A 16,870-nucleotide genomic window follows, 5' to 3' on the forward strand; every position below is an offset into this window, starting at 1 on the left:
GAGCGAGGGGTCTCTCCCGGCCGCCTTGAAAGAGGCGGTGGTGAGACCCTTGCTCAAGAAGCCTTCCCTGGATCCTTTGGAGCTGGCCAATTATCGTCCTGTCTCCAACCTTCCCTTTTTGGCGAAGGTTGTAGAGAGTGTGGTGGCCTACCAGTTTCCACGGCATCTGGAGGAAAATGATTATCTAGACCCGCGCCAGTCCGGCTTCCGCCCCGGTCACAGCACGGAGACGGCCTTGGTCGCGTTGGTGGATGATCTCTGGAGGGCCAGAGATAGAGGTTGTTCCTCTATCCTGGTCCTATTAGACCTCTCGGCGGCTTTTGATACCATCGACCATGGTATCCTGCTGCGCCGGCTGGAGGGGTTGGGGGTCCGGGGCACCGTTTTGCGGTGGTTCGGCTCCTACCTTTCTGGCCGGACGCAGCGTGTGTTGGCAGGGGAGGAGAGGTCGACCCTACGCCCCCTTACTTGTGGGTGCCACAGGGGTCGGTCCTCTCGCCACTCCTGTTCAACACATATATGAAGCCGCTGGGTGAGATCATCCGTGGTTTCGGGGTGGGATACCATCTGTACGCTGATGATACTCAGCTGTACTTTTCCACCCCGAACCACCCCAACGAGGCCATCGAAGTGATGTCCCGGTGTGTGGAAGCCATACGGATCTGGATGGATGACAACCGACTCAAACTCAACCCCTCCAAGACGGAGTGGCTGTGGGTACCAGCTCCCCGGTTCAGCCAATTAATTCCATCTTTGGCCATCGGGGGCATTCAACTTCCCCCGTGGAGCGGGCGCGCAATTTGGGCGTCCTCCTGGATGCCCGGCTGTCCATGGATGACCATGTGACAGCCGTGGCAAGGGGGGCGTTCCACCAGGTTCGCCTGGTGCGCCAATTGCGCCCCCTACTGGACCGGGACGCCTTACGCACAGTCACTCATGCGCTGGTGACGTCTCGCTTGGACTACTGTAACGCTCTCTACATGGGGCTTCCCTTGAAATGCACCCGGAGGCTACAGTTGGTCCAGAACGCAGCCGCGCGGGTAATTATGGGGAGTACTAGGTACTCCCATGTGACACCATTCCTGCGCGAGCTGCACTGGCTTCCTGTGGTCTATCGGGTGCGTTTCAAGGTTTTGATAACAATCTTTAAAGCGCTCCATGGCTCAGGACCTAGTTACTTGCGGGATCGTATTCTGCCCCATACATCCCTGCGACCAATTCCCTCGCACAGAGAGGGCCTCCTCCAGGTGCCGTCCACCAGACAGTGTCGAGGGGCGGCGCCTAGGAGTAGAGCCTTCTCTGTGGTGGGCCCAGCCCTGTGGAATGACCTCCCCCCGGATATTAGGAATACCTCTGACCTCCGCTCCTTTCGTGTAAAGCTCAAGACCCACCTTTTTCAAGTTGCTGGCCTGGCTTAACTTTGATCCAACTATATCGCTCCTGACGGGTTTTTTATTTGGGGTATTTTAATTGCATTCAATTTATTTAGGGGTTTTTAAACATTGTGTTTTTACTTGTTTTTATCTATCAGTTCACCTCCTCCTTGTATATGTCATATATATGTCTTGGTATATGTTTTGTTATATGTATGTCGATATATTTATTTCCTATGTTTTGTTGTACGCCGCCCCGAGTCCTTCGGGAGAGGGTGCGGCTAAGAAATAAATATTTATTATTATTATTATTATTTCTGTCCGTCACTAAGCTTAGCACTCCGTGCACTCCCAGTTGCTACCCTGTTTCCCTGAAAATAAGACCCAGCTGGAAAAATAAACACTAGCGTGATTTTTTCAGGATGCTTGTAATATAAGCCCTACCCCAAAATAAGCCCCAGTTAAGATCGTCAGCCAGACCGATGCATTTAGTAACACATTTCCCTGAAAATAAGACCTAACTGGAAAATAAGCCTTAATGCGTCTTTTGGAGCAAAAATTAATATAAGACCCGTTAATAAAATTAATATGACCCGTTAATAAGACTGATTAATATAATAACCAGTGTTATTTTGGGGGAAACACGGTATCATCAATCCCAACGTTGGGCAATGCAATTTCCTGATCACTTCCCACAACCAAAGTTAGTGGGGAAGCTAATAGGAAGTTGCATGACCCAGGCCCACAGGTGACTGCTGCTAGATGGGGGAGAAAGTGAGGGGGGGCGAAGGATGGGGAAGGATGTGCAGCAGAGCACAAGGGAGGGGCAGGGTCTATGCAAAGGTGCAAGTGTGTGTGTGAGGTGCTTCATAGTAAGGTGAGGGGTGCAGGTTGGGGAGGGAGCAAGTGGTGCCTAAGGGTCGCCATGAGGGTCAGGGAGGGTACACAAGAAGTGCAGCATAGAAAGAGTGGCCAAGAGGTGCCATGGGATAAACTCTAGTGTAGAATAATAAAATTTTAATTGGGCGCTTTTTATTTGAATATGATTTGCACTGTTCTTTGCTCATTATGTTCGTAAGTTATTTCATTTTTTTTAAGTCCTTTAAGAATAATCAAATATAACTTTTAAAAAATTAAATAACGCCCCTGATAGCTCTGTGTTCTATGGACAGTTTTACTGATACATTTAATCAACTTTATTAAAGCATAGAAAATTTAGTTATGTGGTCTGGTTTGCCAAATCAATTAGGTAGAACAAATGTTCCAAGTGAAATTTCTTAGAGAGGATGGTGACAAGGCTTGGGAAGTCATATATGAACTATGTCTATTCTTTATTTTTTATGCTGCCTTTTATCTTCATTCAGGTGAATTTTATCAATAAGTAATTGTTTTGATCTGCGATACAGGGATCCCAGGCAAGTAACATGGACAATGAAGAACAAAGAAGAAGTAAGAGAACATTAAAGCTGTTAAATACTTTCCGGGTAAGATATTATCAAATATAATAAACTTTTCTTCATATGTTATTTTATCACTGAAATGGCCTGATAACTGCAGTTTAAAAGGATGTGAAACTTTTTTTTAAAAAAAAGTATAATAGTAACATATAGAAAACAGACAGAAAAAAACCAAATATATGTTGATTAAGAATAAAGGAAAAACCTGCAGTGTTGGGGCATTCACAACTTCTGGAGGCAAGTTGTTCCACTGATTAATTGTTCTAACTGTCAGGAAATTTCTCCTTAGTTCTAAGCTGCTTCTCTCCTTCATTAGTTATTAAAGCAAATTAAATGTGAGTTAGGAAAAGGCAGAAACAATGAGAGAAAAGACCTATATAATATCCATGGACATATTAATATAAATACATTCGATATTTAATCATATGATTAGATCTAAAAAACACATTGCTTCATCTTCTCAGTTTAGGCCACAAAGAATTTTTCAAAAAAAACCCAACCAGACGCACATCCCGAATCTGTTCTTTGAAATCAAGAGGATATTTGTCAGATTTGCCATTCTATTTCTGTAAAATCATCCTCTTTGCTGTACCCCAGGCTCAAGCCAAAGCTCTTCATGAAATGGCAGATAGCGTGTTTTAGAAATATAATCCAACCTCATGTTAAGGTCGTTATCATTTTTACCAGGCCGTAATTCTAGCCAGCTCTTATGCCTAAACTGCCAGTGACTCATCCTTATCCTGCTTTTTCTGAACTGAAAATCAAAAGGGAAAAAAAGAATAATTTATCCTAATGCCAGCTGACTTGCGTTTCCCTTTCCCCAATGTTCGGTTGAAAAGATTTGCTGATCTATTCAGATATTCATACAAGTAGTCCTCGACTTACGACCACAATTGAGTCCAAAATTTCTGCTGCTAAGCCAGATGGTTGTTGAGTGAGTTTTGCTCCATTGTTTGACCTTTCTTGCAACAGTTGTTAAGTTAGTAACATGGGTGTTAAGTGAATCTGGCTTCCTCATTGGTTTTTGTTGTTGATGTTGTTTTTTTGCTAGAAAGTCCCCAAAAGTGACTTTGGGACACCGTAAATGTCATAAATATATCCCATTGTTAACGATCCTGTGACATGGGGATGCTGCGACAGTCGTGAAAAATGGTCATAAGTCACTTTTTCCTTCGAATGTGAAGGTTCAAAGTTACAAAGGCACCGAAAAGAGTGATTTATGGTTGTTTTTCAAACTTAATTGTTGCAGCATCCCCATGGTCACGTGATTGTGGTTGAAGGCTTGGTAACTACCGTATTTTTCGGAGTATAAGACACACCTTTTTCCCTCAAAGAAGAGGCAGAAAATATGGGTGTATCTTATACACTGAATACAGCATTTTCTACCTCCTGAAACTCCACCCCCTTCACAAAAATGGCCGTGCAGAGCATCTAGGAAGCTTTCAGAATGCTCCTGGGGGCTGGGGAGGGCAGAAATGAGGAAAAAATGGCCCCCTTTTTGCCCCCCCCCCCAGCAGTGCTCTATAAGCTTCCTAAAGGCTATCCATGCCCTTTTTTGACAAAAAATGGGCACGTTTTTGCTCGTTTTGGGGGGGCCCTCCACCCCCCCCCCCCGGAGCACTCTACAAGCCTCCTAAAGGCTATTCCTGGCCTTTTTTAAAAAAAAAAAACGGGCCTGTTTTCGTGGAAAATGGGCTAGATTTGGGAGGTTTGCAGAGTGCAAAAACTTTTTTTTAAAAAAATTTCCTCTTCAAAACCTTGGTGCATCTTATACTCCGAAAAATGCGGTACTTGGGTTTATGGCAGTTGCAGTGTCCCTGGGACCTTTTGTGTCCTTTTGACAAGCAAAGTCAAAACCTTCACAACCATGTTGCTAACTTAACCAACTGTGGCAAAAAAAGGCCATACAATGGGGCAAAAATCACTTAACAACTGTCTTGCTTAACAACAGAAATTCTGGGGCCCATTGTAGTCGCAAGTCTAGCACAACCTGTATATAAGAAGCCCCATACCCTACTTAATACAATTAGGACAAAAATATTAAAACATGAAGCGTTACAAATTAAAACATTCCAATGGAGAGCAGAGTGGGCCAACACATAACCAGGATGGAGATGGACCATCTCATCTATTAACCACCTTCAGAATGGAACATCCCCCTCTGGGCTCTAAATCAGTTGGCAGAGCCAGGACTTCAGGCCATTCCAGGAGGACAAGAGGGTGGGAGTGGATTTAGTCAGTGGATTGCCCCTTGTGGCTGCCTGCTTGACAATGTAGGGCTTTGTTTCCAATTCTGCCCATTTGTTCTTCCATCTTACACTCTCTATCCCATTTTCCTATTGCCAGTTCTTGGTCTGTATGAACTGCCAAAGGCGCACAGCCTCTCTCATAAAGCTGCTTATTGTCTACTTCAGATGCAGAATTAGCCTCCCCTCTTAATACACCCTCATCAGTTATTTCGTTCGTTCGTTCTCCCCCGCAGCACTTCGAACAGCATGGTGCAAAGTCCTTCAGCTTTCTCTCCCTCTGCAAGGACCAGAACAAGAAAGAGGTGGCAGAGAACTTCTACAGCTTGCTGGTTCTCCAGAAACAACGAGCGATTGAGGTGGCCCAGTCGGCTCCTTACGCCGACATTATAGTGACTGCGGGACCCAAGTTTCGTATTCTCTGAAGACCAAAGAAAACCCATTCGGAACACAGATTGGAAACTGAACTTTAAGCAAATGTCAGCATCCCTTCTCCGAGTCAAGTAGAGACAACTAGCAATGAGTAAGCTGTCATGTAAGTAGCCTGCCTAGCAGTCAAGCTGAAAGTTAAGAAAAGGATAGGTTTTAACCAGTATTAAAAGTTACAGGGACTACTTGTTTCTTCATGTTTAGTTTGCTCATTTTTGGTTCTTCATGCTTATTTACTGAGTTGCCTGCTTTCTGGCAGTCCCTACAAGGAGTAGATATGGAGCAAGGATGCTGTCTCCAAAGTTCCACTTATTCAAGCCAAAAATAATAGAGGTGGGGGGCCAGTTCTTCCCTCCCCTTCGTCTTGGACCTTATCTGAATCTCCTAGCTGGCTCTTTTCTTCTTGTCTAAGAAGGATGAAACGATAAAATAAAATAACTTGCCCAGCAGAAAGTGATGGGAGGGCGGGAGTAAGAATATGACAAAATAATGTGGAAAGGTTTTTAAGCTAATGTCTAATTACGATATTTATCCATGCTGGTTTAAAGTATGGATTTTACTGTACGTTATTTTGTTCTTGAAAGCTTTGGGCTACAATGTGGTCTTAATTTAATTTATTAAATGTCTTAAACACCACAGAGAAGCACAGTGTTTTGTTTTGTTTTAAGAAAAAGGTTAATTTGGTCATTATAAGAACTGCGGGACAAGCTTCAACTGCCATGCCAAGTTCTGCCCAGCCTCTGTTTAAAGACTCCAAGGGAAGAAGAGTCTTCCATTCCTAAGGCAGGGGTGTCCAAACTTGGGAACTTTAAGACTTGTGGACTTCAACTCCCAGAATTCCCCATGCTGGCTGGGGAATTCTGGGAGTTGAAGTCCACAAGTCTTAAATTTCTCAACTTTGGACACCGATGTCCTACGGCAGTAATGCCAAAAGCGGGGGGAGCGCAGGAGGGTAGTGCGCAAGCGTGCCATGCCCATAATGCTATGCGTGCAACCCACCCCCACGCGCATGCACGCGTGACCAGCAAGACCCCCCCCTCCCCCTGCTTTTGGCACGGTTTTTTCACCCTCCCCAGGCTCCAGAGACTTTTTCCCGTTGATCTTCTGCCTCGCTGATTTCAGGCTCCGGAGGCTCCAGAGGCAGCTGATAACTGTCAGACAGCCCTGGCCCCCTCTCTGCCTCCAACACAGAGCCCTCGTCAGAGCCTTCCCCAGACTCCAGACTGGCCCATCTTCCTCCCCAACCTCCTCACTGTCTGAATCTGCTGCCAGCTCTGATGGCCGCTGGTGGGCTACAACAGTGGGAATAATCCAGGAGTAACCCATAGGCTCTACATCTACTCCAATGGGATGTTATTTGAGTTACTACACCAGAGGTGGTGTGCTGCTGTTTCGCGCAGGTTTGGGCAAACCGATAGTGGCGGCAGCGCAAGGCTCCGCCCACCCACCGAGACGTCATCAGGTACCTTCCGCATGCACACTCCTGCTACCGAACCGATAGTGAAGATAATAGGATACCATTACTGTACTACGCTGGTAATTTTTAATGTGCCTAACCTTTTAATAATGCAGGATCCGTTCAATAAACCAAAGCAAAGCAGAATTGCCTGGTTTCCTGGGCCTTTGTAACTGGCCTACATAGACTAACGTTAACCAAAAGAAGGTAAACAAAGATGCCTCTTTCCCAATTCAGCTCTTCTTTCTATAACAAATTGCCGATGCTCTTAAGACTTCGCACATATTGCTCAAAGATGCAGCACAACTGGTTTTTATTTCCAGCAATATTTTGCCTGAAACTCTTCGGAGAGACTATTCAAGGAAAATTGCACCTTTCTTTCCAGACTAAACTGACTCGCCTCCATTTGGCAGCACAGAAAGCTGTTTTAAACTGAAAACGCACGGACGGTCCAGTTAGCTCAATTTTGCCCCAGGGAAATCCTGCCCCGGTACCACTGAGCTCGGAAGCCTCTATTGGGATCCAATTCGCCCCTGCCTCCGTTTCTTTTTTCCTCTCAATTTTTAAGAAGAAGCAGGCATGCCGAGAGAAGCAAGGTATCCGTCTCAGCCAACGCCTACATTTCCAAGTTACTCTTAGGACTCCATGGAGACCCATCATCAGCCTGGTGAAATAAAATCGCCAACCTTGTTATTGGATATGTGGGCTCACAGGCCCCGTTAAAGCAGCCAGTTTAAAAGGAACCACAGCCTATTTCGACATTCCCAAGTGTGCCCCATTTAATGGCATCTCACCAAGCCGCGGTTTCCCAACTTTTTAGGAGGAATTTCCGAGCTGTTTTTGTGAGCTTCCAGGCAATTGCTTTTATTGCTTTTACGGATTGCTTTTATCCGTAAATTGCTTTTATTTCAATGTCTTTTTTTTTTTTTTTTTTGCAATATGTAAATGCAGATTTACTAGGGAGAATGGCGGGAGAATGGAGCGTTCCAGCTGGCAGAGAAGATGATGAAGGGCCTGCTGTCTTCCTGCTTAGATCAACACTCACAAGTTGGAAGCCAGTAAAGGGCAGAGGGATTGTTGACTGACAAGGAGGTGATAAAAATTCGGATCTCTTTTTCAAGAGGCAGCTGGATTTTCGGGGGGGCGGAGGAGGGGGTTTGAAGGTGTTTCAGTTCTTATCCAAGAAGCTTCTTCAGCTCTGAGAGGATGCAATCCTTCCATTCCCTTCCATCCAGTCAGAGCTGAAGAAGCTTCTTGGATTTTTCTCAACGTCTTAAAAGAAAGTCCAGTTGCCTCTTTAAAAAGCACCTTTGGGACAACCATGACCTGGATGATGGAGAATTTCAATTCTTCTATTTATGCCACATCAGACGTTGGCGATCATGTTGACGATTCTATTTTTATAGGATACTAGCTGATAATCCGGGGCTGCCCGGGTATTTATTTATCCCAACCCTCCTTCCATGAACATCGCTGCAATTTCTAATGTTGAATTTACCAGAGGGAGCCCCCTTGTGGAGTACTGTGAAGCCGTTACCATGGCAACTCCACAGCGCTGTACAATAGAAGCCATTTTAAGGCACAACAGGCTGTATCTTAACAGAACACACACCCAGAGGGGTGTTAGGGGTGTCTTTCCCCACACAGTATTTGTTTCCAGAGGGTAAGTCATCTGTGTACCTGGTTAGATTGAAATTGCTTGAGGAGTTCCAGAGTTATGCTGGAACACACTCACACACACACAGGGCCATTTATATATATATATAGAGAGAGGGAGAGATCAGAGGTGGTATTCAGTCAGATCGCACCGGTTCGGCTGAACCGGTGGCAGAAATTTTGCCCTGTTTGGCGAACTAGCAGCAATGGCCGGCTGGCCATGCCCCGGAACTGGTCCCCCTGTCGTCAGTTGCTTACTCCGTCTGCCCGGTTGACACGCCCACTCAGTCACATCCCCCCATCTAGCCACGCCCACCAAACCAGTAGAGAAAAATTTTGGAACCCGCCACTGATATCGATCCTATTTTTATCAACAGCCGCACAAAAAGGTGCTGCTGAGTTTTGCCCAAAGCGGTCCCTTAGATTTGGAAGCCACAATGTTTTTCTTCTGCCTGGACCGCGTCTGTCTTCCGTCTTTCCCTGGAGGATGAAGTGAAGGATGCCGGATTTTTTCAGGTGTTGCATTCACAGGTCCGAAATATTCTAACTTTTCGCTTTTTGATGGTTTCCCTTGGCTTCTCCCCTTCTCATTTCTGACTTTGTCAACCCAGCTTCTACGTCACAGCTGCCTGTCAATCCACATTTCCAAGGCTTCTGGTCTCTTCAAGGGGCTTTCTGTCCGAGACCAACTCTCCCCTCCGTAGAGTGGGATAGAAAAGCTGTAGCATCTGACAGGCCTGATTTTCAATCTTGCATCGTGACTGCAGAATTTCCATAGACACTTTAAAAATTCGGGTGTTGCAGCATCCCAGGGGACACGTGATTGACATTTGCAACTGTCCCAGCTGGCTTCCAACAAGCAAACTCAATGGGAGAAGCCGGATTTGCTTAACAGCCACACGATTCACTTAGCAACTGCATTTACTTAAAAAAAGGGGGGGAAAAGGTCATAAAATTGGGTGTGACTCACTTAACATCCTCCTCGCTTAGCAACGTTAATTGTGGTCCCAGTCATCATAAGTCAAGGACTACCTGTATATTGAGACATTCCACTTAGCCGCCCTTAATCAGCTCGTTTCATCCTTCATTAATCCATATCCACTAATATTTGATTCGCTTTTATTTTTCCTCCAAAGAGCATGACAACAGCGTACTAATAAATGAGTAAAGGAAAGGGGAGAATTCACACTGTGATGAGGCTGAGAGAAAGCTATCTAATAAAACATTTAAGAGGAGAACGTTATTACTGCTAAGCAGTGTGATGTAAACCTCCAGGGAATAGCACACAATGAGGAAAAAGACATCCCTGAATTTAGAAATGGTAACATTAGAGAAGCATAGAATGAAACTCTTTTCAACAAACTACTAGGAGTTACGCATACAAAAATACAGAATAACAAGAATTGGAAGGGACCTTGGAGGTCCTCTAGTCCAATCCACTGTTTGAGCAGGAAATCTTATATCAACCTGTTTGTCCAACCTCTTCTTGAAAACTTCCAGTGTTGGAGCATTCAGAACTTCTGGAGGCAAGTTGTTCCATTGGTTCATTGTTCTCACTGTTAGAAACTTCCTCCGTAGTTCTAGGTTGCTTCTCTCCTTGATGAGCTTCCACCCATTGCTTCTTGTTCTGCCTTCAGGGGCTTTGGAGAATAGTTTGACCCCTTCTTCTTTGGGGCTACCCTCCAAATATTGAAAGACTGCTGTCATGTCTCGCCTAGTCCTTCATTTCATTAAACTAGAGAGACCCAATTCCTGCAACCGTTCATCATACGTTTTAGCTATCATGCGATTTCCAAAATAACATATTTTATTTCTTTTATTTTATTAAATTCATAAAGCACCCAACTCTGTACTTGAATCTATCTACTTACCTACCAACCTATCTATCCAACCTATGATCTATCTGTCTCTATGATCGATGATAGATAGATAGATAGATAGATAGATAGATAGATAGATGATAGATAGATAGATAGATTATCCATCCATCCTTCCATCTATCTAACTACCTACCTACCTACTTACCTACCAACCTATCCATCCAACCTATGATCTATCTGTCTCTATGACCAATAATAGATAGAAGATAGATGGCTAGAAGATAGATAGATTATCCATCCTTCCATCTATCTATCTAACTACCTAGCTAGCTAGCTACCTACCAACCTATCTATCCAACCTATGATCTCTCTCTCTCTATGATCGATGATAGATAGATAGAAGATAGATAGATTGATTGATTACCCATCCGTCCTTCCATCTATCTATCTACCTAGCTAGCTAGCTACCTACCTACCAACCTATCTATCCAACCTATGATCTATCTGTCTTTATGACTGATGATAGATAGATAGAAGACAGACAGACAGACAGATAGATAGATATAAATTATTCATCTGTCTGTCTGTCTAATTTATATGCTTCCCATCACACAGTTTGAGGTGACTCTGGACAGCTTACAATATAATTAAAAAGTAGAGATATAAAAACAATTAGAAAAATAAAATGATTATAATTACAAAAGATCAATACAGACTGAATGGTGTATGTACCGTATTTTTAGGAATATTAAGACGCACCTTTTTATCTCAAAAAAGAGGCTGAAAATCTAGGTGCATCTTATACACTGAATACAGCATTTTTTGCCTTCCCAAACCCCGCCCCCTTCACTAAACCTGTGCAGAGCTTGTAGGAGGCTTTCAGAGAGCTCCTGGGGGCTGGGGAGGGCAGAAATGAGTGAAAAACGGGCGTTTTTTGTTCAATTTTGCCTCCCCAGCCCCCAAGAGCACTCTATAAGCCTCCTAAAGGCTATGCATGCAATTTGTTTGACAAAAAATTGGCCCATCTTCATGAAAAACGGGCCATTTTTTTCTTGTTTTTTGCCCCCCCCCCCCCGAGCCCTCTACCAGCCTCCTAAAGGTGATTCATGCCTTTTTTTAAAAAAAAATGCGAGCCCATTTTCGTGAATAACAGGCAATTTTTGGGAGGTCTGCAGAATGCAAAAACTTTTTTTAAAATTTGCCTCTTCAAAACCTTGGTGCATCTTATACTCTGAAAAATTATTTATTATTATTATTATTATTATTATTATTATTATTATTATTATTATTATTATTATTATTATTATTATTATTATTATTATTATTTCTTAGATTTTTAAACCGCCCCCTCTCCCAAAAAGGGACTCGGGGCGGTGTACAGTCAGTGCATAAAATACAGACATAACAATAAAATACATTTAAAATACATTAGAGGGGGAGATAGACTGTACAAGAAATAAATACCTAAAAACATCCCAATTAAAACCCCAAACCCAATTAAAATAAATCCCCGGGAGGTAAAACTAAGAAAGTGCCAAGCCAGCTGATTGAAATAGGTGAGTCTTTAACTTTTGACGGAAGGAACGGAGGTCAGTGGTAGTTCGAATATCAGGGGGGAGGTTGTTCCAGAGGGTTGGGCCCATCACAGAGAAGGACCTACTCCTAGGTGTCGCCCGCTGGCATTGCCTAGCAGACGGCACCAGGAGGAGCCCCTCCCTGTGTGAGCGGATAGGTCGCAGGGACGAGTGTGGTAGGATGCGATCCTGCAGATAACTAGGTCCTGTGCCATGGAGCGCTTTAAAGATGGTGATCAATACCTTGAAACGCACCCGGAAGGCCACAGGTAGCCAGTGCAGCTCGCGCAAGAGAGGTGTTACGTGGGAGTAACGTGTACTCCCCATAATAACCCGCGCGGCTGCGTTCTGAACTAGCTGCAGTCTCCGGATGCGTCCCAAGGGAAGCCCCATGTAGAGAGCATTGCAGTAGTCCAGGCGAGACGTCACCAGCGCATGAGTGACCGTGCGCAGGGCACTCCGGTCCAGTAGGGGGCGCAATTGGCGCACCAGGCGAACCTGGTGGAACGCCCCCCTTGCCACGGCTGCCACATGATCCTCCATTGACAGCCGGGCATCAAGGAGGACGCCCAAATTGCGCGCCCGCTCCACAGGGGACAGTTGTTCGCCCCCTATGGCCAGCGATGGAGTCAGCTGGCTGAACCGAGGTGCCGGTAGCCACAGCCACTCAGTCTTGGAGGGGTTGAGTTTGAGTCTGTTGTCCCCCATCCAGACCCCGACGGCTTCCAAACACCGGGACATCACTTCGACAGCCTCGTTGGGGTGGTTTGGGGTTGAAATGTACAGCTGAGTATCATCAGCGTACAGGTGGTACTCAACCCCAAAACCACGGATGATCTCACCCAGCGGCTTCACATATGCGTTGAACAGGAGGGGCGAGAGGACCGACCCCTGCGGCACCCCACAAGTGAGTGGCCTCAGGGACGACCTCTGCCCCCCTGTCAACACACATTGCTTCCGGTCGGAGAGGTAGGAGCCAAACCACCGCAAAACGGTGCCTCCGACTCCCATCCCCTCCAACCGGCGCAATAGGATACCATGGTCGATGGTATCAAAAGCCGCCGAGAGGTCTAATAGGACCAGGATAGAGGAACAACCCCTATCTCTGGCCCTCCAGAGATCATCGACCAACGCGACCAAGGCCGTCTCAGTGCTGTGCCCGGGTCGGAAGCCGGACTAGCGTGGGTCTAGATAGTCGGATTCGTCCAGGTGTCGTGGAAATTGCTGCGCCACCACATTCTCAACAACCTTCGCCAAGAAGGGGAGGTTGGAGACTGGACGATAATTAGCTAGCTCCATTGGGTCGAGCGAAGGCCTCTTGAGCAAGGGTCTCACCACCGCCTCTTTCAAGGTGGTTGGTAAGTATCCCTCACCCAGTGAGGCGTTCACCAGGCCCAGGAGCCAGCCTCGTGTCACCTCCCAGGCTGCCAGCACCAGCCAGGAGGGGCACGGGTCCATTAAACATGTGGAGGGTCGCAGCCGTCCACGCAACCTGTCCAAATCCTCGGGGGCAACAGAGTCAAACTCCTCCCAGAATGGTCTCTCAAGACTCGCTGTTGGCGGCTCGTCTGGTCCACTGACGGAGGTCCACCCGCTCCGGATCTGATCGATTTTGTCCTGAAGATATTCCCCAAACTCCTCTGCTCTACCCTGTAAGGGTGCCTCCCGCGCCCCCTGTGACAAAAGGGAGCGGGTCACCCGAAACAGGGCGGCAGGGCGGTTATCCGCGGACGCAATAAGGGCAGCACAATATCTACGTTTGGCCGCTCTTATTGCCACAAGGTAAGTCCGCAAATAGGCTCTTACCTGTGTTCGGTCAGATTCGGAGCGTGAGGACCTCCACCTGCTCTCTAGACGTCTCCTGTGGCGCTTCATCACCCTTAGCTCCTCAGTGAACCAAGGAGCCCGGGTGGGTCGATGCCGCAGGAGAGGTCGCAAAGGCGCAACCCGGTCCAAGGCCCCAGTCGTCGCCCTATTCCAGGCAGTCACTAGGTCCTCGGAGCGGGAGCGGGACAGGGCTACAGGTATTGGCCCAAGCTCCGTCTGGAATCTATCCGATTCCATCAGGTGCCTGGGGCGGTACCAGCTTGTAGAGTCTGGTTCCGCCTCCTCGCGGTGGGGGATAGCGCCAGGGAAGTCCAGCCGGAGGGATGAGTGGTCTGACCATGACAGGGGCGTGATGACTAAATCCCCTATTCCCAGATCAAAAATACGGTGTGTGTGTGCGCACACGCACACACATGTATGTATGTATGTATGTAAACATACACACACACACATATGCGTGTATATAATTTTTATATATAAATCTCATATGCTGTCTGTGTGTGTGTGTATAATAAAATAAATCCATATATATAGACTTAGTCATATGCAAGCTTTTTAAAATGCTTTTTAGCTTTGTCTATTTTAATTTTTAAGAACATGTTTAAAATTATTCATTGTTCGTATTCCACCCTTCTTACGGTGGTCTATGAGCCTAACTGATATCACCAACTAAATTATTTGCTTGGCTCTGCAGAGAGGCAAACCCAATTGCCAGCTGTCCTTCTGAAAGAATTCATTACCTCGCTGTGGTCTTCCATGAGACAATATCAAGATAAAATGTCTTTGACCTTCTCGTCCCATCTTGCCTTATGAAATATCTGTCAGGCCTGCAGCCATCTTTTCTTTTGGGTCTCTGGCCTGCCACACTTTCTATTATTCTACCATGCATTTTCTCTTTTGTGGGAAAATGGGAGGGGGGATTATAAGGAGTTAGATGATATGTAGCCATAACAACATTCTTTTTAGAAAGTCAAGGTCATCCTTTGTCTTTGCACCTCCGCACCTGACCAGAACTGGATGGGTGGAATCTGCCAGTATGGCAGTGGGAGATTGGGCCATGGGATGGACTTGTGGGTGTGGGGGCAAGATCTTGAACTTTCAACTGGGTGGGGAAAACCGGGAAGCTTTCAAATTCGGGTTTTCCCAGATGTGCCAACATGGCTCCCTTCATCAATTGGAGCTTTGAGCAGCACTTTGCCTTGGACTCTGATTTACTTTTGGATGCTATTTGGAACCTTGACAATATCACTTCCAATTATTTCCTGTCAACCCCACCACTCACCCAATTTCCAATTAATGATAATAAAGTTATTCTAAGGAAAGCTTTGGACAAAGAAAACGGATAGAGGAAGGCAGAAATAATCCTCAGACGCAGAAATATAGGTAGTCCTCAAATTACGGCTGCCATTGAGCCCAAAATTTCCTTTGATAAGTGAGACCTTTGTTAAGTGAGTTTGCTGCTGTTGTTCGTCGCAAAGTCTTGTCCGACCCTTCGCGACCCCAACCATAATAATAATCATTTACTAAACATATATGCTGCCCAACTCTTCCAACAGCTCTGGAGAGCTCCTAATCAAACCCCCCAAAATTGACCATAAAACATTTAAAAGGAAGAAGGGAACTGCAATGAAATGGTTCCATTCACCAAATAAAAACCTTTTTTTTTTTGCTAGTGACTTGAATGCTGTTGAATGCCTTGAACCAGAGACCTGCAGAAACTGAAGTTTTGTGTGTGTGTGTGCGCGCGCACACACATACACACACACAAACACAAATGATGCAAAACACTTTCACCCTTGCTGGGCTGCTCCATGCAAGGCTGAGAACGGAAGTGAGCAGTGAGACCCATTTAAAGGTATAGCAGAGGTGAGAAATCCAATCCCCTTGGAACTGGCTTTGCAGACGGCGGTCTCTTTAAGAAGGAGTCACGGAGCCAAAGTACGCAGCTGTCTGGGCAGAACCACCCTCCTCCTCCTCCTCCTCCCCACCCTTCTGGGCCCCAGACAGTGAGAAGACCTCATCTCGGCTGCCTCTCCTCCAAGCATCCCCCCCCCTCCCCAAAAGCTCAGCACCATGGAAGGGGACAGCAGAGGAGGTGAGGGTGTCATAACATTGGTCCTTTGACTAAGGATGCTTTTGGGGGAAGGTGATGGGGGGGGAGGAAGCAGGGAAGTGGAGGATGCACCTGAAGGGCTGGGGGGGGGGAACCAGGAAGAGCATCCTTCATCCCTCCGCCAGCAGCTGCATCCGTCTCTCTCTTTCTCTCACCCCCGCCTTTTCTCTTGTCTTCCTTGGCTGTCGACAGGGCGCTAACCGATCTGGCAAGCATCGGCCCGCCTCCTATGAGCACTGCAGTGGGGCTGCACGCTTCCCCCACTCCTCTCTTCCTCTGTCTCCCCGGCTTTCTAAGAGGTGCCCAAGCCAAGATCTGCTTTGGGGCATCGTCCCTGCCATCTATTTTCCAGCTGGCCTCTCTCAGGTGAGTGCCACCGTCATCCTCAGCACCGGTGCAGCGGTCCTGAGAGGGAAGGGGTTAAAATTGCACGGGTGGGAGAAGTTGGGACTTGTGCAAGTGTGCAAAGGGCCGGGTTTGGTCAACCGGAGGGGGGGAGCTGTCAGGGATCACACAGCATGACTCATGCCTTCCGCCGGCTTTTGGGAGGAAAAAACCCCGTAAAGTTGGTCCATGAAAGGCAGACCGTTTGCTTGCAACAATCCCTCCCCCCCAAAAAATATGGATTTTTTTGCAAGCAGGAAAACCGGTTCTGGTGGGTGGGGAGATTTTGCACAGATCTGCGGATCAGGAAAAGAAATATATTGTTCATCCTTTCCCTGGTTGGAAAAGTGGATGTCTGGCTGAGAAACCTTCCTCGTCCTTCTCTAGAACATCCAGAAGGATCCTGGTTTAGCTTACATGGCTTGTAAACCAGACCACAATGCAGGGACAAGCAGGGTTTCCAAGAGGCCAAAGCTTCTCCTAAAATTGGGCTGAAACAAAGCATTTTGGGGTCATTGCTGCAGTCTCTTAAAAT

General features: G+C 46.4%; 2 protein-coding genes across 4 annotated transcripts in view; both read left to right on the top strand.

Moving 5' to 3' along the window:
- The window catches only part of RAD21L1 (RAD21 cohesin complex component like 1), a 34,987-nt gene extending 28,854 nt beyond the window's left edge, over positions 1–6,133 (top strand). The window contains exons 11-12 of the mRNA XM_081949678.1: positions 2,780–2,857; positions 5,313–6,133. Coding sequence (XP_081805804.1) covers positions 2,780–2,857; positions 5,313–5,501 — 267 coding nt within the window. The 3' untranslated portion in view covers positions 5,502–6,133. The remainder of the gene's footprint in view (positions 1–2,779; positions 2,858–5,312) is intronic.
- Positions 6,134–15,808: 9,675 nt separating this feature from the next.
- The window catches only part of SNPH (syntaphilin), a 37,775-nt gene continuing 36,713 nt past the window's right edge, over positions 15,809–16,870 (top strand). For all 3 annotated transcript variants that reach the window (XM_081949714.1, XM_081949715.1, XM_081949716.1), the window contains exons 1-2: positions 15,809–15,933; positions 16,144–16,317. The gene's annotated coding sequence lies outside the window, so the exon portion shown is untranslated. The remainder of the gene's footprint in view (positions 15,934–16,143; positions 16,318–16,870) is intronic.

The sequence above is a fragment of the Natrix helvetica genome (genome assembly GCF_964273705.1).
Source record: "Natrix helvetica genome assembly, chromosome: 3".
Classification (NCBI taxonomy): domain Eukaryota; kingdom Metazoa; phylum Chordata; class Lepidosauria; order Squamata; family Natricidae; genus Natrix; species Natrix helvetica.